This window comes from Anopheles coluzzii, chromosome 3 (assembly GCF_943734685.1).
Source record: "Anopheles coluzzii chromosome 3, AcolN3, whole genome shotgun sequence".
In the NCBI taxonomy this organism is placed as follows: domain Eukaryota; kingdom Metazoa; phylum Arthropoda; class Insecta; order Diptera; family Culicidae; genus Anopheles; species Anopheles coluzzii.
The window spans coordinates 93580891-93606737 of record NC_064671.1 but is presented as its reverse complement, the minus strand read 5'-3'; the positions used below and the strand labels follow the sequence as shown (position 1 = coordinate 93606737).

General features: G+C 50.6%; 1 protein-coding gene and 1 long non-coding RNA gene across 2 annotated transcripts in view; both read right to left on the bottom strand.

Annotated features, from left to right (window-relative positions):
- Positions 1-5959, bottom strand: part of LOC120959884 (uncharacterized) — a 45306-nt gene extending 39347 nt beyond the window's left edge. The window contains exons 1-2 of the long non-coding RNA XR_007452597.1: positions 5150-5959; positions 63-5086 (exon numbers count right to left, since the gene is read on the bottom strand). This is a non-coding gene — a long non-coding RNA (uncharacterized LOC120959884). The remainder of the gene's footprint in view (positions 1-62; positions 5087-5149) is intronic.
- Positions 5960-8561: 2602 nt separating this feature from the next.
- The window catches only part of LOC120956840 (toll-like receptor 7), a 117562-nt gene continuing 100276 nt past the window's right edge, over positions 8562-25847 (bottom strand). The window contains exon 2 of the mRNA XM_040378611.2: positions 8562-14088. Coding sequence (XP_040234545.2) covers positions 9682-13668 — 3987 coding nt within the window. The 5' untranslated portion in view covers positions 13669-14088 and the 3' untranslated portion in view covers positions 8562-9681. The remainder of the gene's footprint in view (positions 14089-25847) is intronic.

Sequence of the window (25847 nt, the reverse complement as noted above, 5' to 3'; positions counted from 1 at the left end):
GTTTAGAATAATCGTACCTAAAAGCCAAGGTAAGGAAACAAGGTACACTATGCGTCACTCACCTCTTTGCTGCATCGGCGGCATCGCTTCATCTTTCTCCAGGTATTGTTCCATTAGTCTTCAGTCGTTCGGACAACACAAAAACACGCCACATTACTCACGGTCGGCACGTTTCATCGAGTTTCGTACACATGTTTTGGTCCGTTATGTCGCACCGAAAGCCTTTGAGCGTCCGCAAACCACCGTCCGATGTGCAGCACGAACGATAGGAACGATGCACTATCAACAGTACACTACTAGCTTTCTTGGAAGCGGATACGATTGTTTGCGAAACATTACACCGCACTGGAGCAACACCGTGTGTCGTCTAGCTAGCGTCCAAGTCACAACACACATCCTGATAACAGCACCGTGAACGGTGTCATTAGTGTTCTAGTTGGAATGAATATTTACTTTAAGGATGAACTTCATTCCGCAATTACACAAACAACGGAGTCATCGGAATCCTTCCCATTGCAAAGGTCAACCTCCTGCCCGGGGACGGGTAGGTTCATGATTTCCGCTGTCCAACGGGGAGAAAGACACAACAAACAACACCTAAACCCTCATGCAAACAGCTTCACAAAACCACAGACTAATCGACCGCAACACTTTCCGCCGAAACCGGGTCGCCGTTCGTTCGTGGTCGTGGCTGGTGCGTGTGTCGTGGCTCCTCCGACTTCTGGCCAGACCAGCCACACAATCCATCATTCCCGTGCCCAAGAACACACACACACACACATCCATGTCCAATTCTTTCGCGGTCACACAATCGAGATCGAAAAGAGTGCGTGTATGACGCGCTGGTGAAAGGCGAATTAACCTTCCCCCGTCATCTTGCTGGCGCGTTGTAACAGATGACCCCCATGCCATCGCCTCCGATATGATAATTCGCCAGCATCGGTACATCGGTTGGCGCTATGCGTGTGTTCGTGTGACGCCCTCCAGGTGGAGGAGAGCCACCGAAGCGTTGTCCTCCACGCCATGCTACCGGGCGTATGCGCGGTCGCTTATGATGCGCGCATCGTGCCGGTGGAAGTTCCACCGTGCCAGCTCAACTCGAACGACAACTACATCACACACACGCATGCATACTGAAAGAAGAGAGAGAGAGAAAAAAGGCTGAACTGAAAGCAAAGGGAAAAAAACCGAGAAACTAGTTTATATTTTATTACCACTATTACCTTTATGTAATAAAAATTAAAATAAGAAAGACAGCAAAAACCTGATACCATTGCTCGGTGAAACCTGAACTAGATCGAGGGTCTGTGGGTGCTGCCGGGAGCAGAAGCCTGGCCTGGAAGCAATGGGTACAGAAACCTGAAATGAGCCGCGACCATGGAGACGCAAGGGAACATACAGAGAAAGAGAGGGAGAAAAAAATGTACACAAATGCTAAGGAAAGAAGGAAGAAATTAAAATAAAAACTCAATTCCTTCGACGCGACACACACACACGTACACACACACGAATGAAATGGCCACACGGTGGTTGCCCCGGTTCCTCCGGTCCTTCCGTTTCGTGCTCGCATTACGCATTCGTTTGTCTCCTTTACACCTATAATTTTCCCTTCTTTCCCTTCTCTTCCTCTCCCTTGGTTTCTTCGAGAGGTATTCCATCACGTCGGGTGCGCTGCGTACCTATGGGCATGCTGCCGTCCCGTCTTGCCACTGCCCTATGCCATGACGTGAAAGCCCTAATAGCCACCGTCTCGGGCTGTACTTATCTTGACAGACCACCAAACACATACACACACACACACACAAGCACAAGCCTAGGGTCTTCTGGCTGGTCCCGATGGCCCGAAGAGAGTCCGGTGTCTCGAGATGCGACTAATGCGACCATTTCTTGCCTTCATTTTTCATACCATCCCTCCAACGCGACACGATAACGTCAATGTCAGCACAAGCGCCCCCGCCAGCCCTCCGCCCCTCCCCCGTTCAGGTTGACCGCTTTTCTGCCGGGCGTGCCGGGTGTGCCGGGTTGTGCGACTGCTTCCTGCGCGCTCTTCGTGCGGACCCCGTTAATATTGCTTACCTCATCGGTCGTCTATTTCGCTATCCATCAGCCTTCAATCCCTTTTACTGGATCGATCCGAAAGCCGGCAGCGTGCCGCACCTTCCTTCTTCGGGGGCCACAAAGGTCGATGCGAAAAAGTGAAATGCTCCGAAAGGCAACGCAAACAAAAAGCACGCCATCGGAATATCATCCCCTCAAGGTTGATTTGATAGGCTGCCAGGTCTTTTTTCTCCCCCGTCAACACGTCTCCGTGGCTCATCAATTTACGCCTGACGGTGGGACCGGCCGCAAACAGCCGAAACACGCCGAAAAATATCGATTTTGCCGCAAAACGGGCACAGCGGCTTCCGTGCGCGGTAAAATCGATTGCAATAAAATGCGGGCTTTATTGCGGGAAGGCCACTTGGAGGCCATGTTTTACCTCCGCACACACACACACACTGAGAGAGACAGTTATCAATGCGGCATGTGGTGGGGAACTGAAAGGGAAGGAAGAACATGAAAGGTCGTTAAAAGTGTAATGATGCCCATCATCCCGCATCGTTCCCCGCCCGACACGAACGCGACATTTGACATATTTGAATATGGACAATCCGGTGGCAATGGTTCTCTCCTCCTTATCAGCGACGGCGCGTTCTCGGTGGCTACTTCACAATCGCTGCCTGTTTGCTAACCGATCACCACATGTCCCACAGATGTTCTTCACACACACACACGCACACTCCAATCTAGGCGGTCAAAAATGCAACGGCTTGCCGGAGACTCATCGAAGCGTACGAGTTTAATTGACCCGAGACCCGCAACCAGTGTTTGACCCGACGAAAGATAAGCCACCGGTCGGGTTTTCGGCCGTCTGACGGATGTCAAGAGCAATCAAAACCGTACCTCTTATCGTTCGGATGGACGATTCCGTCAGATTCAGCGTATGTCACCCCGTGACCGGCGCGTCAATGAACTCCGGAACAGCCGTTAAAGAGAGCATGTGCATTCTAGTCTCGCGAGCATAGGTACATCGTTTGGATATGCGGCTAGCTCTAATCACCATGATTCTTTAAAGCTGTATCTCCGCCTTATCACGTCCGCCGAATCACAGCACAGGGCGTGGTACTCGGTACAATTTGTCCCGATTTCGCTTCAACACAGTGCGTCGTCTGTAATTAGCCCACTGATTGACAGTTACTGGTAAGCCAAGCGCCCAACTTTAACAGAGGTAGGAAGATAATCTCACGCTTTACACAGCGAAGCAAAACTTTACCTTTGCCAAACGGACCTGCTGCACCGGAGAACGACCCGGAGTCAGCCCGGCGTGCTTGCGGATAATTGCAGACGTTGCAAAAGTTGCCGTTGCTGTGGCGGCTTCTGATTTCATGCTGCTGCGGTACAGTGCAGGAAGGGCGCTGGGGAGCGCACCGTGGCCCCCAGCCCGTGTTTGGAATGATTGTGACAAACTTTCACAATCAAAAGCTCTGTGTCCGTGTGTGTGAGCAAATGGTAGAAACATCATCCCGAGTCGGTCGTTTCCTTCTGCATGCGTTCTCCTCAGCTCGTTCAGCTTTTCAGCGCCATCATCGGCGAGTAGGTCACCGGTGCAGGCGCTGAAAGCCCTTTAACTTGCTGCAACGTGCACGACACTGAGCACGAGCAGAGGGGTAGAGTTAAGCTTTTTCAAACACTTTTTGTCCAACTTTGATTACAGCCACCGTAAAAAACACCCAAGGTGCACTTTGGTTGGTTGGTGGGTGCACTTGTTCTGTGTTTTTTTGGGAGCAAACATTTCTACTCCGTATCTCTGGGCCAGCCTTTTGCGATTGTGGTTGGATTCCTATGCAAAGACCCAGCGCAACGGGTAGGTAACAGCACAGTTCATTACCAGAGCAGGCTGCACACCATTCCCGAGGGCTTCGGTCGATAAATTCAAACGACCCAGGGGGACGGGGGGGTGGGGGAGGGACATCCGAGTTCGTGCAGCTTCAGCGACCAAGCCCAAGCTTAATGTCTGCCCTTGATCGGTGCCGTGCCGCTCCACATATCGCCGCTCAATCTGCTCTCAATCTCGTATGCTTCAGCAAGCTTGCCACCACAGCTGCACGCTGTCCCGGCCCGACTGTTGGCGCAGTGCAAATCAAATAAAAAGCCTATTACTCGGCAAAAGGCGTCCGGTCCGGGTCCGGTTCGGCTGAAGGTGGACCTGTACCACCGCATCGAGCGATCCGAGTGTGGTGACCGTTTGGCCAGCGGCTCGGAACGGTGCATGGATTAAACCCCGCAACACACATATAGGTTCTGGGTTCTGTACGCTGTTTTTTTTCCTCCTCTCGTGTTGTGTTTGTCCCATTGCGTCCATCCCACGAGACGACTTTGTGTGGTGGTACAAACTTGCCCAACCGTGGCAGCTATACGGTACGGTACCTACCCTGGGACAGTGAGAGAGAGAAAGGAAAAAAACGCCCATCTAACAACATCCAACGCGTCAAACTGCTGGAAAACTACGGACCATAACCGAATTCGTCATCCCCCGTCAGACGTCCCTGTCCCGTTTGCCACCCCGCCAGAACCCACAGAACGGATGGTGTTGATGATTCCGAGATCGCCACATCCGGTGGCAACAATTCGAGTAAAGCACGGCACAGGCAACATTCCATCGGCCGCGTTGAAGAAGCTCCAACCGTTTCGGAACACAATGAACAACAAACGGGAAGCGCATCGCACGCCACCAACTCGGTGACTCCCGGTGACGGGAAAAAAAACAGTCCCAACTCTCCCTCTCCCTACACATAGTCCTGTCTACATCCGATTCGCAACACGCTCGGGCTCGCACACAAACAGAGGTCTTCAGATTAGGTTTTAATTAAAAGTCAATATTTACTTACACCGTTGTTGGCGATGTGGCGGCGACGGCAGCAACAACGACGACGACGAGTTGCCATCATTCCCGCTTCAGGGACTGTTGTCGGTCCGGTGCGTTCGTTCCTCGCCTGCGTCGTGTGTGCGAAACCTTTCCGTCGAGCGATTCGAAAGGCTTAAGCGGCTTTAACAAAAATGGTAGAATTTACAATTTGGCAATCGCATTTTTCCAAAGCAACAAACTCACCATGCTGGGGGAGGTGCGCAATGGCTTCCTGCCTGGTTTGGGATACCCTCAGGGGTTGTAACCCATTCCCGAATCCTGCAACAGTAGAGAGAGAAGGCTTTAATGTTGTGTCAACAGAATATGTTTATTGCATAAAATCTACTTTACCCATTGCTGCGCAGCGCGGTGTCAAAAAGCGCCAAATCATCACTCTCGCAGAATCTCTACCGAGCTTGTTCTGAGCCCGCACTCTCGCCTGCTGCATTAATACTTTTGCAAACATTCGGGCGCGTTTGTTTACATTTCCGCTTACCATCATCGAGCCGGCTGGGTCGGTCGTTGTCATGTCGTTTATGAGGCAGCGGATCGATTTCTTTCCGTGAAGCCATATTTGCGAAAGTGACCCACCTATATCGCCTGTCAATTGCAATTGCCGCCAAAGCTAAATGTCGGTTTCCGTGCGACCGGATCCAGGGCCTCCGCGCCAAATTAAGCTCCAAATTTCCCATGCCCCGTACCCACCTCAACCGGCCGTGGCCACCAATAAAAGCTACACAGTGACCCAAATTACCCGGTCAACGCTCGGTTCCAACCTTGCCCTGCGACACTCCACGTCTATTGACGGGACATCGTAAAAAGTGATACAGTTTTAAAATATTCACACTTACCCACCGTTGGCGGAAACTTTCACCAAACTGGTTCGTGCCCCATCGCGGCAAACGTTGACAAAAACCGCCACGACCTAGACACAACACCAAATGCGAAGACAAAGCGGAAATCGAACGCAGCGGACAAACAAACAAATGTGACGCCTAACGCCTGGAAATGAGGTGACGATGGACCGGGCCACCGGGGGGGAGCTTGGACACTCTTGTTCGTGGTGACGAAACACTGGCCTGACCTGCTTAACTCCCTCCTCTGAACCCCCAAACCCTCCTGACCGGAAGCGACCGATTCGATGGGCACTGGGCTTCAATTGTGTCCAACTTGTACACACACACACACAGTAACAAAAACAAAATCGAGTGCATCGGAGCCGTTGTTGTTATGTTTGATTAATTAGTTTTTTGTTTTATTCACGTGTTTTTTTGTGTTTGTTTTCCAACTTTTTTCGCTCTTTCTTTGTTTTGTTGGGTTGGTTTATTGTGAACCATACTCGTTACTCGCAGCACTAGCCGACCACCCTCCCCAAACGCGCCTCATATGTATATAATACGAGTGGCTTTTTGCGTGTATATAGGTATATCTTTGTTGTCCCTTTCTGCTTATACATATACCGCTTGTACCGCAAAGTTGCTATTTTACTCTCGGGTTTTTTTTTGTGGTGAATTTTCCATAGCTCCTAAAATATATTAATATACGCGATTTTTGTTGTATTTATTTCGTTCCCTTTCCTTCCTTTCGAGCAGGCAACGGGCTTAGTGGCATTTTACATATACGCTTGACTTTTGTTCTTTTTCGTCTCGCTTATTCTAGTAGTTGTGGTTGTTGGTTTTTTATTTCGATCTGTTTCGTTTGTTTGCTCTACTCGTCCGTCATATTTTGCAACATGTTTGCTTTGCTGAAGGCAAAACATTTAGTCTGTTTGTAACAATGTTTTTCTTTACTGGTTGTTTTTTTCGCTTCACCCACAACTCTACTCTGATTTTGCCGCATCGATTTGACACTAATTGCGCAAACCTTCGCGCAGACAGAACTGCAAAACGAACCCACCTTGAAACGAAAAGAATGAACCAACCCAAAACAATCTAGTGCAAAGTAGTTGCCCAACGGTGAACGGAACAGAATTGAAGGGGTTTTTTTTTTGTTGTTGTTTGGCCACTTTGAACTATCGCCCCGCTACAGTGGGGGGGATTTGAGTTTGTGTAATGAAAGCGTCTGTTCTATTTCTCTTTAGTAACATCCGGTTTTGTGCGAGTGTATTCGATTTACTTCTTCTGGTTTGTTTTCTGCATCTAGTTTCGCTCTGCTAAATCATTTGCTCTCTTTGTTCTGTGCACCTTTTATGCAACTTCTGGCTCATTGAACCACTATTTACATGTTTGTGTTTCTTTTTATAATGTTTTCTATTTTCATCATACTTTTATCGATTTACCATGTCATGTTTCTCTCTTTTTCTCTCTAAATTATTGCCAATTATTTCTTTGCTGTCCACTAGCTATATCGCGGTTGTAGTATGCGTTTAGGTCTGATAATTTCATCACACTTTCTGGTTCTCTCCTTCACCTTCTGGCTCGCCTTTTCGCGCCTACACGCTAAGTTCAGTCTGATAGGGAAATCGAACCGCTTCGCCGGAACTCACACAAGGGTTTTGGGGTTTTTTTTGTTCTCTTCCCGATTCCACTATGGTTGTGCGTGTTTTTTTCTTTATAATTTTCGATCGCGTTTAACAGTTCACTAAGCTACCATCTATGTACAGCAGTGGTTTTCTTTTTACAATCGCGTTACTATTCTTACTCCAACCTCTCTCCTTTACTCTCGTTCTCTCGCATCGATCAGTCCTTTTGTAGCGTTATTTTTTGTGTCTTCCAGTATCAAAGCAGCAATTATGTGACTCACTATTTCGGTATCGCTTGAACGGCTTTCGTGGCTGTTTTTTTTGCCTATACATTCCGGGTTGGCCTGTGCTAGTCGGCGTTCCTTCGCGCTTCCTCCTAAACGCTGAGAAAATCTTCGTCCTTCGTTAAATAGGTTGTGAATAAATAATTTAAATAATAATTACACGCTTTGCTAACCTCCATGAGGGCTTGGCCGTTCTTACCGTACACTACTGGGGGGGTTGTCCTGTTGACCGATTCTCTGTGTCACTCACGCACCTAAGCAATGCAAACAGAAAGGAAGCGCACATGGGGAAAACAAAACCAGGGACACAGGCGGGAAAGAAGATGGCAAACTAATTAAGGAAGCGAGCCCTCTGCCTGCTGACGCCCGTCCCGAAGGCTGACACACAGCCGGCCCGAAACGCACATGACACTGATTCCACGGACCGGGTACGGCCGGAGCATCCGAGGGCAGGACGAGGGCCAGCCTGTATGCCATTTAGTGTTAATTATGGCCTTCTAGCAAATGGCATTTTATCCTTTTTTTCTGTTTTCCTTTTCTTCTGCAGCTACAATGACGAATGGGTGGCAAAAACCTGCCCTTTGTAAAGGTATTGGCTTCTTCCGGAGCAGGCAGCAAGTGGCAAAGCGAAATGGGGGGGGGGGGGAAAGTTCGGAACTCTGCAGGACAAACCGACACCGGACCGGGGACGAACGAAAAGTGAAAAAAACGAAGCTATAATTAAAATGCAATTGTGTATACGTGTGGCTCCGGGCCCAGGGCAGGCCCAAAAGCCCACCGGACCACACACTCCTCCCCCCCCCCCCTCCCCGCATCTATTTACCTTCTTTCACTCTAATGCCAATAAAATCGAAATAAACAAACTTGGGTATTGGTTGTTTTGTTTTGTTTTTAAAAGTTTTATCCTTCTTTCGCTTTATTTCAACGACCTGGTGAGTTTTGTCACTTTGTCGGTGTTTAGTTTTTGAGCCTTCGCAACACACATTTTCCACATAATTTACCGTTAATCTAGCTGAGAGAGAGAAAAAAACTAAAATGAACTAAGACCTGTGCGCCTCTCATGGTTCTTCTGGTTATCCATTTTTGTAATTTTCAATATGCCTTCCTAGTTTTGGGGTTTGGTGTACGTAGTTCTATTTACTTCAAGGGCGTGTTTCCCTCAAAACCACTGTTCCTCTTCCACTGCCACGCTGCGCTACCGATGATTACATTTAAAACTTATTAAATACGATATCACAAATAGTTTTTCCTCCTTTTTCACCAATTTCCCTCCCTCCCTACTCTCACAAAACGTCAGCCAGAGAGGGACCTCTCTCACGCCAACCTACTGCGCCTAGCCGGCCACTCGCGCTGTTGTGGCTGTTCGATTTATGTTTTCTTTTTTCAGTTCACCATCGACCCCGGCCGGCCGGCCAGTATTTTCTCCGTACTTTATTTAACCTTTCCCTACTAAGAATACTTTAAGAGATGACTGTTGTGAGAGCGAGCGACGGCAGCGAACGGGTTGTGCAAAACCGAGAGTGACCGGGGTTCGTCGTCACTTCGCACACGCGTCGCACCTTCCGGATTCTCGAGCAAATTAAATTAAATTACACTTTAACTGCCGCTTTGTTTTTTTTTTTGCAATAACGAACACATACATACAGGCTTAATTGGGTAGGCGCGTTAAGCGACGAACTAGAGGAGAAAGAAAAACAAATATACACAAAAAAACGCGAATCTAACGCGCGTACAATGTACAGGGGAGCTAAACTTAAGATTTGATTAAGAGTGTGTGCGGGAGGGGGGTAGCGGATTTCCTTTTTACAAACTGTTTTTCTTTGCGCGACGCACTCGCACCTCCTTTGACGCCGATTCTATAATACACACGCACACACACACAGATACACGTACAGACTTTAGCACTTTCGTTTTATCAGTTCCGCGTTCACGCACCTACGCCCCCTCCTAAACTCCCTTCCCTTACCTAACTGACTAACCGAGGCTCCGCTTCACACCAGATACGCCTGCACGTGGTGGCCGCCGGCACCCGCACCGTGCGGATGCATCGTGCCACCGTTCTGGACGCCCGGATGGCCACCGGGGCCGCCAGCGCCGGCCGCCGAACGCCACGACGGCCGATGGACGCCGGCCGGTGCCATCACCATGTTCTCACACTCCAGCGTACTGTAGTCGGAGTCGATGCTCGAGTAGATGTGTTCGCTGGGCGGCCGCTGGGTCGGCACCTCCACCATGCCGCGGCGCGACGGCCGCGGCGACGGGGTGGCCGTCGTCGCCGACGAGTAGTTCGCCTCATCGATCTCGGGACAGTAGGCGGGCGGCGGCGGCTGCCGGAACATCACACCGGCCCCTCCCTGGCCCCCCGCACCTCCGCCCCCGCCGCCACCCGTCTGCTTCACGCGCTCGTGATGGTCGATGGTGTAGTTGTTGCCGCGGTAGGGCGCCTCCACGGGCAGCGCGTACCGCAGCTTCTCCCAGAAGTGGCGGTCGCCGCGCCGCACCCGCGTCACCGTCGTCGTCTTCAGGTAGGGCACCAGCTCGACGTCGTTCTCCGCCTCCAGCAGCACGCCGCCACCCTCCTCCACCACGACCAGCTTGTGGGGACGGCCGCGCAGCGCATCGTGCACGGCCCGGCGCAGCTCGCACCGGCTCCACTCCGTCTGCAGGAAGTTGCGCGACAGCAGCACCACTATCCGGCGGGAGGCACGCGACGCCTCCAGCAGCTGCAGGTGCGACGCGTCCTCGGGCAGATCCCGGTGCTGCAGACAGAGCCGCAACGGTGGCCGACCATTCTCCAGCTCGCCTGCGATGCTGCGCGCCACCAGCTCGGCGTCCTTGGCCGAGTACAGCAGGATGGCGTCGTACAGCTTTTCCGAGTCCTCGCAGCGCGGCCCAAACACGCGCACGCCGTAGCGCGAGAACAGCCAGAAGCGCAGCGGCTCGCGGAACACGAACATCAGCACGGCGAGCAGCAGCAGGCAGACCAGCACGACCGCCAGCGCCATCAGCATGATGTACGTCTCGGGCAGCCCGTCGCCCGGGAGGACCGAGCGGCCGGCGTAAAAGTCGCTGCACGCGGCACTCACGTTAAAGTCCAGCTCGCGGTGCACGCCATCGTCGGCACAGTACACGTCCTGCGGGTCCTGCACGATGACTGCGTTGTCTGCGACGAAGGCGGTCAGCTCGGGAAGGAACCGACACCGGCAGCTCCACGGATTGCGACCGAGCGACAGGGACTGGAGAGCCTGAAGATTGCCCTGAGCAGCCTGCAGTTGGAACAGGGGCATCGTCACCAGCCGGTTGCCGTCGAGCCGGAGCACCCGCAGGGAGTACAGCGGTGCAAACGACCCATTCGCGATGCTCTGGAGGCCGTTGTTCTGGAGGTAGAGCTCCCGCAGCAGGGCCAGATTTTCAAACTCATACCCGTGGATGCGCTGCAGCGCATTGTCCTCCAGATGGAGCGCCTGCAGTGCCGTCAACCCGGCGAACGTTCGGTTCTGAATCGTCGCAATGCGGCTTGCGTTCGCGTACAGCACCTTCAGATTCTTGCGCCCAATAAACACATGATGCTGCAGCTCCGGGATGTCATTCCCGTCCAGGTACACCTCGGTCGCGTCCATCGGCACCGGGCGCAGGCCACCGGCCGCAGCCGCCGCCGCACCCTGATTGCCACAGTCGACCACGTTCGTGCCCCAGGTTTGATCGTGGTAGCAGGTGCAGTTCGACGGACACGTCATCTCGCAGTCGCAAGCGTCAAAGTCACAGCAGTGGCAGAGCGCGAAACAGTGCGTCTCGTACCGGCACAGGAAGTCTTTCGGCTGGAGCGACACGATTGGGCGGATGGGGGATCCCCGCGCGTGCGGCATAATGCACTCCACGTTCGGCAGATCCATTATCTTGGGATGCTGCCGCGTGGTGAGATTGTTCACGCGCTGCATCCACTCCATGGAACAGTCACATTCGAAGGGATTGCCGCCGAGGTAGAACTCGGGCAGCGGCCGTTCGGTCGTCGGAGGAGCCGGAGCAACACGCAGCTGGTGCAGCTGCAGCTTCTTCAGCGCGTTCGCGTACAGGTCGACCCGCGCCAGGTTCACCTTGTCGATGAAAGTGTTTGCGTGAATCGTGCCAATGTGGTTGTCGTTGACGAACAGCAGCTCGACGCTGTTCGGGACGTTCATCGGGCCCAGATCCGTCAGCCGGTTGTGGCTCGCATCGAGCGTCTTCACCTTAATCTCCTCCTGCAGCTTGTAGTAGTTGCCGAGCGACTCGATGTAATTACCGTGAATGTCCAGCCACTTCAGGTTGCTCGGGATGAACGCGTAGTCGAACCACACCAGATGGTTCTCGGCCAGGTTGAGCCACAGCAGCGAGGCGAGTGTCGCAAAGATGCCGTTAATGTCGGTCAGGAAGTTGCCGTCCAGCCGGATCGCCTCGATGTCCAGGTTGCGGTCGAACGAGCCGCGCTCAATGTTCTGCACCCGGTTCTTCGCCAGGTTGAGCACCGAGAGCCGGGGCAGATCGGCAAACATGCCGACCGTGACGTTCTCAATCTGGTTGTCGATCAGCCGCAGCCCGGTCAGCTGGTTCAGGTTCGCGAACGTGCCATTCTCGATGCGTGCTATTTGGTTCTCGCCCAGATCGAGCGCCCGCAGCATCGACAGGTCGCGGATCGCGTACGGCACCTCGGTCAGCTGGTTCGAGCTGAGGTCGAGCTCCTTCAGGTCGGAACAGTTGCGGAACACGTTCGGCTCGACGATGCTGATGAGGTTGTTGTTGAGCGTTAGCTTCGACAGCACGAACAGCCCGTTGAACAGACGGTCGTCGAGCGTGTGCAGCCGGTTCTCCGCCAGGTTGAGCGTGTGCAGATTGTACACCGGCAGGAACGCGTTGTCCTCGATGTAGCCGATCGAGTTGTTGCGCAGATCCAGTATCTGCAGGAAGTACAGCTCGGCAAAGGTGCGGGCGTCGATGCGGGTCAGCGCGTTGTGGGCCAGGTTGAGCACGACCAGCCGGATCAGGCCGGAGAACGTGCCGTTGTCGACGTGGTGCGACGACAGCTGGTTGCGCGACAGGTCCAGCACGAGCAGCTGCTCGAGCCGGTGGAACAGCCCGCGGGGCAGCTCGTAGATCTGGTTGCCCTGCAGGTGGATCTCGCGCAGATCGCGCGACCCGGCGAACAGACCGCCCGGCAGCGTCTCCAGATGGTTGTAGCTCAGGTTGAGCGTGCGGAGCGACCCGAGCCCGGCCAGCGCGTCACCGTGCACCTCGGAGATGTTGTTGAACTCGAGATTGAGGTGCTGCAGGCGGCGCAGCTTCGAGACGCCCCAGCCGGTCGGCACGGACCGCAGCTCGTTGTAGGCGAGGTTGAGCGCCTGCAGCTCCGACCCGCCCGGGCAGCTCTTCTCGGCCAGCCCGAGCGCTTCCGCCGACCGGAAGCGGTTGTTGGTGAGATTCAGCACCTTCAGCCCGGTCAGCGGGCACAGAAAGCCATCGGGCAGGGCGCGGATGTTGTTGTCGCTCAGGTCGAGCGATTGCAGCTCCTTCAGGCCGCGCATGGAGCCGGCCTGCAGCTCCAGCACCTTGCCCGGGCCCCACTCGTAGTTGCGCGTGTTGACGCTCAGCTTCTTCAGGGCGAGCAGCCCCTCGAAGGCACCCTCGGGCAGCTGCAGCAGCTTGCACGACTCGAGCCGCAGCTCGCCGAGCGCGGCCAGCCGGCTAAAGCTGTTCCGCGGCAGCTGGCTCTCGAACAGGATCAGCTCGCTGCACGCAATGTCCAGCCGGGACGTGCCCTCGGCCCCTTGCAGGTCCAGCCCGGTACGCTCCAGTGTCCGTAGCCGGCAGACGACGCTGGACTTTTCGTACTCCCACGTGCACTGGGAGCTGGCGGCCAGCGTGACGGTGCACACCAGCACCGCTAGCCGGAGCAGCAGCTCCATCGTTGAGACGGACACGCCGGCTCTACTGCTTCGTTGCTGCATCTTTGTTGATCTGTGTATTTCTTCTCCTCTCAAACGCTCTTTCTTCAAAACCACACACACACACTCGTGGTTATCTTTCGCTTTACCACAATTATCCCGTGCTAGGGATAGCACACACGCCTCACGGACCTGGCACGGCCGCAGGCTTCACCCGATAACACAAACGGAACCAATACGGAACACAACGGCACAACGGCTGGGCGTGCTGACGACCATCACCACCGTGGCAGTGAGCGCACATTCCAGCACCTGCCAGCAATCTTGCTTTCGCCCCTCACCAACTCATCGCAATTTTCCCCACACACACATACACGCACGCACAGGTTGGGAGATAAATATTCTGGCGGTTTTTCACTGATATCAGGATCGGAACATTTTCATTGCGCTATGAACACATGAACACGATACACATGTACGCAGCTACGCACAAACACACACACCCACACCGGAAGACGCGGATTAGAACTTCCTGCGGTATTGATTTGCTCGTTTTCCGCAACACTTTCACCACCTCAGCACGATTTTTCACACTCTTCTACTGCGTTGATTGCTTTAGGCTCACAGAACACACTGAATGCACACGGCCAGAGCGATGTTGGGCGGATTCTTTTGGTTGTTGGTGCCTCTCATCAACATTCACCCCCAAAACACGACGAAACGATGGTTGTTGGAAATGGTTGGTTGGACTTTAGTTGGCCCAAGTCCACGAATCGCTCGCTCTCGCTTTAAATCACGTCCTTTTTTTTTTTTTTGCTTGCTGCTGTGCCCCAAGTCCATTCGAGGCTGCTCTAGTGGACATACACAGATATATATTCACATGTGCATCACCACCAGTGCACGGAGAGCACTAAACCGGGTGCACTGGTTTCTTTTTTCCCTATTTTTTCACGATGCTTAGAAGGGTGGAAAAACTCGTTTTCCAATCCGCTTCACTTCACTTCACACCGCGGGAGAAGAGCGGCCCGAGCTACACTTTATGATTTTGCTTCGTTATGCTTCTCTTCACTCTGCTCTCTTCACTCTGCTGCTGCACACTCTGCGCTGTTTTCAAACACTCTTGCTTGCGTACGCACTTTGCACGGAATTTAACGTCACGTTTTTTAAACTTTTCCCGTTCAACGAAACACGATAGTTGCCTAATTTCTCTATACGACACACCGCACACACACTTACAAGTCCTGTGCGCTTTTTCCACACTTTGTCCCGTATGGTTGCAATTGCTCTGTTCCCGGTTACTCTACAGTGTTGTGCCCTAACAGTGCGCGGCTTGCAATGCACGTCCGTTAGGCTTCGCGTTCGAACTCGAAATAAACTTGAGATGCGTTTCGGTGTGGCCCAACCATCGCCACTTCACCGTTCGAGTTGTTATGCTGCCTCTCTGTCTCTGTTTTCGACTCGTTCGCTCTCTCGCTTTCGCTCCCACGGCGGTGTGCGTGTTTGCGTGCTCTCTTCGCGTTTCGATGTGAAATTCTCTCACTCTTGCTCTCTTTGCTGCTCGACTGCTTGATTCATTCATTGTCGACTGCACGCTTTTCGATTGCCGTTTGTGGTGGATGAAACGAGAAGGTAGACTAATACGCCGCTGGTTTGGTAAGGAGAGAGCGAGAAGTAGTATCAATGAAACCTTTTCCCCTTTTAGTAGAGCAGTTTGCAATGCGTGGCGGAGAAGGAACAGCATCTCATCCAGTGAGAACGGATTGCGATCGAAGTGCGTTCGGGTTTGTTTGAAGAATTCAAATGAATGTGAGAGGCGCTGGTCGAAACAGAACGAATCATGCACAGTTTGTATCATAACTTTACCAGACTACTTGCATGTTTGGTAGCTTACCATATGAGGTGCAAATATGAGATGAAAGAGCTACATCAGATCGTACTGCAAACCTGAGATGATGTGGAATTGAAGAAGTGGATGAAAAAAACATGAAATGCCAATTTAAAAACTATTTTATGTATTTCAATATAAAATTTAAAGTTTGGTATATGTAGAATAAGACTTATTTTCCATTTTCTAATGAATATTTACGCTTCATATAGGTATTTTCAACCTTCCTCGGCCCTTGGTTCCACGAGAAAAGGTTGTTCGACCAATTGAGTGCAAAATGTTTTCGTTAGCGCTGGTAAACAATTCCTCGAAGCAAAAAAGAAATGGCAACGAGAATCATGTCGAGTTGTTCGTTTCTGCTCGATTTGGTCACTCAAATTCATCCGCACATTGCGAATGCAACCCGAACGTAGCTCTTCTCACCCGAGTGAGATGCTGCTCTATCATCTCATCTCACTATGCAATTCCTGCAGAGGGGAAAAGAGTTCATTTATGTTTTCTCTCGTTCTCGCCGTAGGCACAACAGTGTTCTTTCTTTCTTCAACTTTCGTCAAAACATAAATAGATGCAGAGCGGCCACCAATGAATCGTTCGAGCAGTCGAGCAGTTGCTCGAGAGTAAAACGCTCTCTCAACGAACAGAGAATGCGAAAGGAGCGATAAAGAGAGAGCACAAAACATAAAACATAGAGAGCCAGCATAACAACGCGAACGGCAACCAGGGATTGTTGAGGAAGCGCAGCAACAAGACTGCTCAGGTTTATTTCGACTGCCAGCATGAAACCTAACGAATGTACATGTAGAAGAACACAAATTCACAACAACATACAAGTGTAGGAAAAGTATTTCGTGTTCGATTGATGACAAAATAATGCAATCGAATTCGATGCTACACGCCGAGCTAATCCATAAAGATACATCAAATGCTGTGCCTTGATAGCGAGCCTCACGTTTATGTCACATGTGTGCTCGGGAAGCTTCAGTCTCTAATTCCCGCGAAGGTTACATCAGTACAGTTCCTCTTTTTTCTTCGGTTTTGTGAGAAAAATGACTCCCGCGTAGATCCCAAACCCACCTCCAGCAACGGAGCATACACAGCACATACACACCGGAGTTGATTTATGAGCCGGAAAGGATTAACTAGATACAAACGATGTTCGATACCACACCGCTCATTGGATGCTGCTCGAATGCCAAACTGAACGAACGTGACTTACACTGCATTGAGGCAGATCAGCTACTGACAGCCGCACCAGTGTTGTGCCTTGAATCATTTCATCGCCGGTGGCCACCGAGGCACCGCTACACCCTTTGCATTACAACATCTCTTCCCCTTGCTGTGCCATATGCTAAAAGCTACCAAATTAGGGTTTTTTATGGCGAATAAGCGAACTACGAACCACAAGCGGGGCTGATATCGCATCCCAAAAACGCAAAGCCGCAAGGGTTGTACGCACACACGGTAACATCGGGCACGTGACATAAGGGGCTCTCGGCGCTGGAGGGGCCACCTTCGACGCCTGCGTCTATTTTCCACTCGACCACGTGGCAAGGATTAGACGGCAATACAACTAATCGACAAACGCGCAAGGTGATAGTGATAGGACCCAGTGGCCCCGGTGCAAAACCGCCTCCGGAATGGCCTCCTCATCGGTCGATCTGATTTCATAACCCGATTGGTCTGTTGGCAAAACAGTGCGAACTAGCCGAAAGGATTAATTTTGTATGAAATGATGTTTGCGTGTGTTCTTCGTCTTCGTGCGTGAGAATTAATTTCCTGTGATGAGCAATGCGCGACGGTAGCACAATGTGAAGCACGTGCCATTTATCTGGAAGTCATTTAGTTTTTAATACACTAAGCTCCATGGAAACAATTTTGAAAAATGGGTTTATTCGAGTGAAAGGCTTGAGGTAGCTTCGAAATGAGGATTTCAATTTGATTTTTATCATCCTCCGCAAGGGTTGAACGGGTTCGGTTTTCAAAATGACATTCTAGCTAAAACCTCAAAACCACGGAAAAGCTAAATCGTCGTTGCAGCGTGTACTTGTGCCACACGTTCGCATCATTAATCACGCTTTCCGATTAACCCATCATCAATCTTGGAAAGCTGTGACCGTGGCTGACTCGCTGTAGACCGTGCAAATGCATGCGCGACATCTCGACACAACACACCTTAAGCAACGGGGCAAGGAGCAACGAAAGAAAAAGGATTTTAGATCAATATCGTCTTGGAAATGTATTTCGACGAGAAGCGCTACTTTGGCCTAACCAACCGCGCCGCGTCTAACCACACAAACCACATGACACACACACGCGCGCGGGCGGACAAATGTTGTCACATACTCAAAGGTAAAATATGACGCCACAATGCTCGCCCGGTGCAGCATATGGTTGAACATAGCGCAGGCCTTCGAGGTTCATTCTTTTTTTTTCTATTGCGTTGGTGAGGTTCGGTAGCCCGAAATAATCGAACCCAAAAATCGATTGCACTGGGACGGCGTAGACGGTGTAGTAAAAGGGCGGTGGCCATTTTCGCTTTCACCTAGGCGGAAGCCACCGTGTGCCTTTGATGCAGGGCCCACGCTTACGGGAGAGGGACAACAAGAAGAAAAAAAAACCTCTCCGGACAAGGACATGAAATACCGACTGTCCTGTGTCTATTTTTAGTCAGCCAGTGGCGTGGTCATTCGCTCGAGTTCCTTAGCTTATTTCATACCCTTGCGAGCTTGAATAACTTCAATCGCTTTGAATTTCGCTTATCTTTTCACGAGCGGACACAAACCCTTGGAAAAAGAAGCTGAAAATCCTTTTTTGCTGTTGTTGCTGGTGCTCTTCTTTTCTGTTTTGTAAAACGGAACCAAAGCGAAGCGGGGAGGAAAAGCCGGAGCGCAAAAAGGGAAAATAAAATACAAACACACCTCGTATCGCGTGCGTTGTGTATGTGTTTACAAGCGAGAAAGACGACTCGCTTTAGGCCAGATAAACCGGCAACAAGATATCCTTTTATTTTATTTTATTTCTACCTTTTTCCCTGCTCGTTGGCGGAGAGACCCTTTTGCTTCGAATCCGCCAGGTTTTCAAGCTGCTTTCCTTCTGTCCCGTGGCTGATAAGAACTCCAGGAGCACCGGGAGTAGCGAAAACGTGTGTCTCACCCTACCCGTACAGCACCCTTTCGTGTTCCTGCCAACTGTCCGCTCGATGCCATATGTGCTTGTTCCATTCTGGTAGGTACGGGCAAGGCGTAGTCCACGCAGAGAAGAGATCCGAGAATTGCCCCAAGCTTTCCATGCAAGATCCAAGAGTGGAGGACGCGTTGGAATGTGGCCGTTTGAAAAACTGTAAACATCAGCTCAAATTCCTGCTCTCGAACGTCTCGGCGTCCTGCACTGGCCACCCTGGTGTCAGGGAGCCACCTTTTTTTTCTCTAACGCTTCCATGCTCTGTACCCCGTCGCATGGATGACAAATCACACTGCGAGACCGCGTGGACAACAGCATTTTTTTATCAATTCGTAGCAATCTTTGCCGCCAGATTCTGGTTCAAGTGGAGCCCTGGATTGAAAGGACATTTTGCAACAAAACCGCCATCCCGACAAGGGAAGGGACCAAAGGATCTCGCCTTTCAATTGACATCGTATCTAATTTTTACAATCGTTTTCTGAAAAAAAAAGAGCACGAAGAAAAGAAAATTATCTGCTCACAAGGCGTAACCGGTAAGGATCGGTGTCGTCCTGTTGACAGGCGTCCCATCGGGTTTTTTTTCTCTTCTGTTTTCCGAGCGGCACAGCTTCCCACGTTGGTACAGCACGAAAAAAAGTGCATTCCTTCGTTCTTGCAGGACCCTGCCAGGGACCTCGGCCGCTTCGCTTGCCCGTGTAGCGTCGCATTTGTCGCACAGCACACAGGGGCTACAGGACACACGCTCCTCGGGACAAAGTGTCCCTGAAAAACGATGCCACCGATGGGCCTCTCTTTCCCTCCCGGATGGCCGAAAATCGATGCCAAAGGTCCTTGTTTTCATTTATTTATGTGATTTTGTGTGCTGCCTTTCCCAGCACGCGGATCATCCCACCGGGTGGATAATGGGCCCCGAGGCCTGAGGCCAGCATGAATGATGCTGCAGGATGCGGCGGAAAGAGTGAGCGAAAAAGAGAGAGAGAAAAACGGCAAATGCTATCCTTAAGCCCAGTAAATACCAACAAAGCGATGAAGTGGATGGATTCGGCGTAGATAGGATTCGGAGGGAAAAAGGCCTAGAAAAGCCCCTCAAAGAAAGAAACGCACAGCGCAAAAGAGACGAGAAAACGAGGAGAACCAGAACAAAATAGATGGTAAAAACGGCAGCAAGCCTCATAATGATGGCAAAAACGGTTTTGATCGACGGGATTAGGCGTTGGTATGTTGACGGTATTGTCCTGTCCATTATTACTGCCGTGGCCATCAGGACCCGATCGATCGCTGCGCTGCTGAGCTGCTCTTTTCAGTGGTTCTGTTTTCGATTAGGGGCCCAAATTTGTCAGGTAAAAAACTGTCAACTCACGACGGCCCTGTGCAGAAATCATTGTGGCAAATGATGATGCCCGATGCTAGACGAGGCCCGATGTGCCATTTAAGCGTGTCGAGCGAAAGGGGCCTCATCCATCGCTCGCTTTTGTCCACCGGGGCGGAAGGTTTTGTGGTTAGGTGCGGTGGCTTTTCAAGATCTCTTCCCGGGTAGAGCGCGCTCGGCGTTAAAGGATTCTCATGCAGGACGAGAAAGGATGAGTTTGTAGTTTTTTTAAAGCTATTTTGCCTGGAATTACATTTCTCTGGCACATCTGCCCGAATTTGGAAGGTTTTTAATGTTGCAAAATAAATAAAAGAACCGAGCGGGTGGAAGCACGACACCTCCACGCTGAAAGAGCATGTGGGTGATGTTTCATTATTTCAAAGCGCGCAGGAAGGATGCCATTCTTTTCACTTTGCCACAACGATTCGCCCGAAAATGGCGCTGGCTTCCGGTAGTAGTAATTGTTACCCTTTCCTTTTTTTTCTTTCTTTCTTGCCGTCTAGACACTGCATAGCGATTTTCCCTTTTTTTCGCAGCTGCCAGGGTTTTTGGCAACGCTGGGTGGGTGATTTTGCATAAAGTGCAACTGATTATAAACGATGATCGAGCCTGCGGAAGAAAAGGGTTCCTAGGTAGGCATGGCGGGTGATTTTTATGATGAGGGAAAATATTGTGACATTGCTTGTCCCCTTTGGAGAGTTCGTGCCGTGGGATTACGGATTGGGAATTAAAAACTGACTGGATTATTTGTCTGAAGGGAAGTGGCAGCTGTGTAGGTTTATTGGTATTTATGATAAATGACAAAATTCGACGAATTTTGCAATTTGAACACAAAAACCAATTTAATACGAAAAACTGAAGGAGTTACGAGTCCTATAGAATGCCTTCCATGTGCCATAAATCATTCACATTACTTAAATACAATTTATATGATCATGAAATGGCTTTTAAACACAAATCTTCAATGATTCCCTTTCAGAAGCGTACCACGATTCAAGTGTCAGCTGCCATAATTGCCCGCTCTCGAGATCATCCCGCCTGTCAACCATCGTTTGCACAAGAGATCAAAGTATCTATTCCCTGCGACATACGGTGCAGCCGGCCCGATCGCTTCCCGGGACTGTGTTTGACGCTGCGTATAAGCGGGCTTTGGATTGCAGCTGAAGGACCTCAGTACAGCCTCAGTCTTCGATTTGTGCAGCTTAATCGTCAAATCATCGGGTCCTTGCTTCGAGACTTCAGCACTTCACGATGGCCAAAATGTTGAAGTGTTGTTGTAAGTGCATTCGTTGCTTCCTCGTTCAAAGATGCCTTATTGACAGGATCAGCTACAGTTACTGAAATGTCTGACAAGCTGTGCATGGTAACACACCCAAAAAGTAATACTAAAAGTTGTCCATTTCCGGTCGTGCTACTTCACAAGCGCGCACAAGTAGGAAGCGATTGTTATTCTGCTCTCGGATTGCACTGGGGATGAGGAGGCAAAACCGACGTAAAAAAACACGGAAGTCACACTTGTCATTTTGGCGTCAGGATGTAAGGCGTTTGGCTTTTACTCTCCAAAGTCGTTTCGCCCGGTTTGACGGTCGTGCCCACGCGTCCCTTTTGACGATCGCGACGTCGTCCATGTTTACGACCGCAAGGCGCACACACTCACGCACAAATCCTTCGAACCTTGGCTCAAATTACTGCCGCAAGCTGTGTCCTTTGCACGGACAGTGTGTCTTCGTTTTTGCGAGGACACTTTAAGAGGCCCGCTTTTCTCAATGAACACGAAGGCATCCTCCAGGCGGTGGGGTTCCTCAAGGATACTGCCCCACAGCTGGATAGCGGGCTGGTGAGGTAAATATGTATGAAAATAAGATAAATATTCCTCACCTCAGCTCGGCTTGGGCTCGGTGCACAAATGCACGCGTATGAAATGACACGGTTTTACACACACGCGTCTCTCACCACACGTTCCCGCTCAGGTATCCTGCCTCCTGCGTCGAGGTCAAGCGAGGATTGTGCCGCCCGAAACCCCGAACCTGAGGCTTTATGGCAACGCGCGGGGCGGTCGAGCATGCGGTGCAGCGGGCGAGGTGCAGTGATGCATTACATGGGGCCTCAACCTTACCCGTGCAGAACGGCCAAACCATCCAGGGGTCCATAATTTAACGAAATATCATTCCACAGCCGATCCACACAGAGTGACGCGTTGACTGAAGGCTGGTGAGTGGAATAAACATGGCAATGTAATGTCGGAACTCGAAAGGTCAAACGCTTCTGTGGATCATAGATATGAGAGTTTACTACACTTTGAGGTAAAAGTATGATAAATATTGTTATTTGATAAAATGTTCCTAGCATTTTGTTAGCTCTCATGTGCGTAAATGGACAAAGAACCGCGCAGTTACACCTCAAAGACGGGAAGGAATTTGTACCCAACTCGGGACTCGTTGCCAGCGCCAGAGTAATTAATTCCCCCCAAACGGTGGCGGTTTTCGAAGGCTTGTTACTGCATGCGCGGTGGTCTACCGGCCACCGGCTGGCAACCAACCCGACCACACGTCACGGTGATTGAATGCAGTGAATTTGTTGAATTTATGGTGCAGCACACAGGTACAGTGGTTCGTTCCAGATGGATAAGTACTCTTGTCGACCATTTTTAAGGGTTACGTTTCGACTGATAAAAGCTTACTTTAGTAAGGAGTTGCTGTTAATTTGAAAATAATTTCCGTCCATCCGCTTTGCTGACCTCTAATTGTCATCCGCGTGCACATGAACGCAATAATCAACTCATCGCACCCAAACACGTGTTTCCTTTTAGGTCAGAGTCAGTTGATTAGCGTGTTCAAATGCGACATTCGAGTGTGGGGTTTCTGTTTTTTATTTGAACTTCCATCTATTTCCCAACCCGAAACGGGACAGACAAGTGAGCTGGAATTATTTATTCCATTTATTGTCATGCAAATATTTCATTTCCCGACTGCAGTACAAACACACAAACACACACTGCACACTAGTTTCCAGTTAGTTCATTTCGTTTTGCGCCTCACAAAATAGAACACATCCCGCATACCGATACACCCCGGCCCGCTTGCCCGCTGGCGCTTAATTGGCTGTGGGAATATCGATTAGTGCAATTACGCGGGCTCGGTAAGGTAGAGCGATGGAGCTGACACACCGGCAAGTGAGGCGGCAAACACACTCACACAAAAAATGGGTTACTAATGACTGGACTGCACTGGTCGTGGCTCCGGACCGTGCTGAGTAACGAGCGACATTGTTCGCAATCATATTTTATGAAACGGCATTAAAATTTATTGTGCAAAACGTTGCTCCGTGTGCTTTGGGTGATGTGTAGCACATGGTTTTTCATTTGTCGTATGTCAACCGTCGACACCATTGACATGCATTTGGAAACATTTTTGACAAAAGAAATCAAAGCAGTTTACCCTGCTGTAATGAGACTGGAAAACACTCATAATTCCCTAACGTGCCTGTTCCCAAAAGCCATCAACAACTGCTTAATTTGTTAATCGCTGGAAGCTATTAAAGTACAGACGCTTTTCTTTTTCTTCTCCCAACACCACACTGTTAACCAGAAGCAGAGCTGTTCCTTGTACCGTTTTATCCTCCCCGTGGGAATGCGATTGGGATACATTTTTCATCCCCTGACTGACTGACTGACTCGGCAGCAAGCAGCGTGGTGTGCTGCTCCTGCCCAAAATGCTTAACGCTTCATCTGTTTCCCGACCTCCGACGCCGGGGCTTATCTGTTCCGGGAGGGAAACGTAAACTTGAAATTGTTTTACATCCTCCGCCGAGCTACTTGAAGCAGCATCTCAGCAGACGGCCGGCTCCTTCCGCTGTGCTGTGCTGCCGATAGTTTCCCAAAGGAAATCTTTATTTACGATCACGCGCACACACACAACACGAAGGGAAGGAATGGATTTCCCACTCCATCATACACATTCTCGCCGAGGTATTGTGAAAAATTGAAACACACCTTGCAAGAATCTGGAGCACTTCAGGTGGAATCTTTTGCAGGGCATATGAAAGAAAAATAAGGATACAAAGCTCCTGTCAAAGACTACCGATTGGGATGTAATTGTGAAAACTGGACCCCAAAGTGGGAGCGACAATTCAATCAATATTTCAACAGGTCCGTGCTGGAACGATTCTCGGCGGGGTCGTTGGATTGTGTGCTTTGCCAGAGAGCTTGCGAAGATTTTGCCTCCACTTAGGTTGGGTTTGTTTGAAGCTTAAGGCTCTATTTGATAGCACTTCTTTGAAACGAAACTGTTCTACAGTCTATTGCAAAGAAGGATGTGTACGTAAAAGTAAACAAAAATTGAAGTAAGACTTTAGAAATGGCCTGGATTTTTTTTGGTTTTCTCGTTTTCTGTTCACCACTTGTAGCAGATGCTGGATTTACAGTTCGTTTTTGTATCGATTGAAATAAATCCCAATAGAGAGAAAAAACAGTCCAACTAATACAGCTACAACATGCGATTCATTTAGAATGATTAAAGTCCTCTCCCAGGATGATTATTTTAAGGCCGGAAACGCATTTGCTACTTGTTCGTAAGCGCTACAAGCAATAACTAATCTCGGACCTGCCCCTCAAGAACCTTCCTGGATCTCTGGAGAGTTCGGCACCAAACTCCACCGGGACCCGAGTGCAACAGGAAGGCGCCCGGGCAACATCTTCCCTCCAACAACAACAACCATCATCTTTTCAGCTCTCCAGCGCCCCTAGCCGCAAGCGACGACATTCCCGGTCCCGCGATGCCGTGACGATATGGCGATTAAATTTGACTACTGCTAAATTACTGGCCATCGTTCGAAAACCGGCTGCACATACCGGTCTGCAGCACATCTGCATGTGCAGGGGGACGACGGTACAAGCAACGGCACAGGAACATGTCGGACATGCAATTAATGAGGGCATAATCACCTTCATTTAATGAGATGAAGAAGGTCGCCCGAGGAGTTGCAACGAAATTAATCGTCCCACCGGCGTCCTTCCTTGCCCTCGGACACACACATTCTACACATTCGCTACCGGTTTTGAGTTCGCTTGGCGATTCGTAAACAGGCAAAACGGCTGCCCCGAAAGTGCGTCTCGTAACGTGTCGCACATTAGGGACCGGTTCCGGGTTAGGCCTCAAGGAAAAGGGCCCGTGCACCCGCGCCCGTGCACCCTCATTAGCATATGCCGAATGCCACAAAGTATCGTAAAAGCTCTCCACCATAGCCCAACGTCACGGAAACTGGACAGGTGCCTGAGTGAGACCTGAAAGCCCCGGTCTGGTCCGAAAACGTAAATCAATTTACATTGCCAATTGAAATTTAATGGCCACCGGAATTGCCATCCAATATGGATGGCCCACAAATCCCGAAGCAGACCTGGCCGGGGCGATCCAAGCGGCATGGACGGATTGGACTTTAATTTTCGAAAAAAACAGTTTGCCAAATTCACAACTTTTGCACAGAGTGTGGCGTGTTTGAGAGTGTTCCTTCAGGGTTGGGCCTGATTTAACATTCTCTTTGATCCGTCTGGGTGGGTCTGGGGCATAATCTGCTGCCCGGCGGAGGAAAATGGGGAAACTGTTTTTTGGGTCGAAATGGGTCGCTGCACGGTCCGGGATGATGGGATCAAAACCTCCAAGGCAGGATGGAAATGGAGGACTGCCTCTTTAACTCGGGCAGATAAATCGATTGCCAATGGATTTCCGGTCGGGTCGGGGTGGGATATCTCGGTGGAATTTCGTAAATTCGATCAGCAAATAAGCAGTCCCTTTGCAGTAATGCGTTGAATGT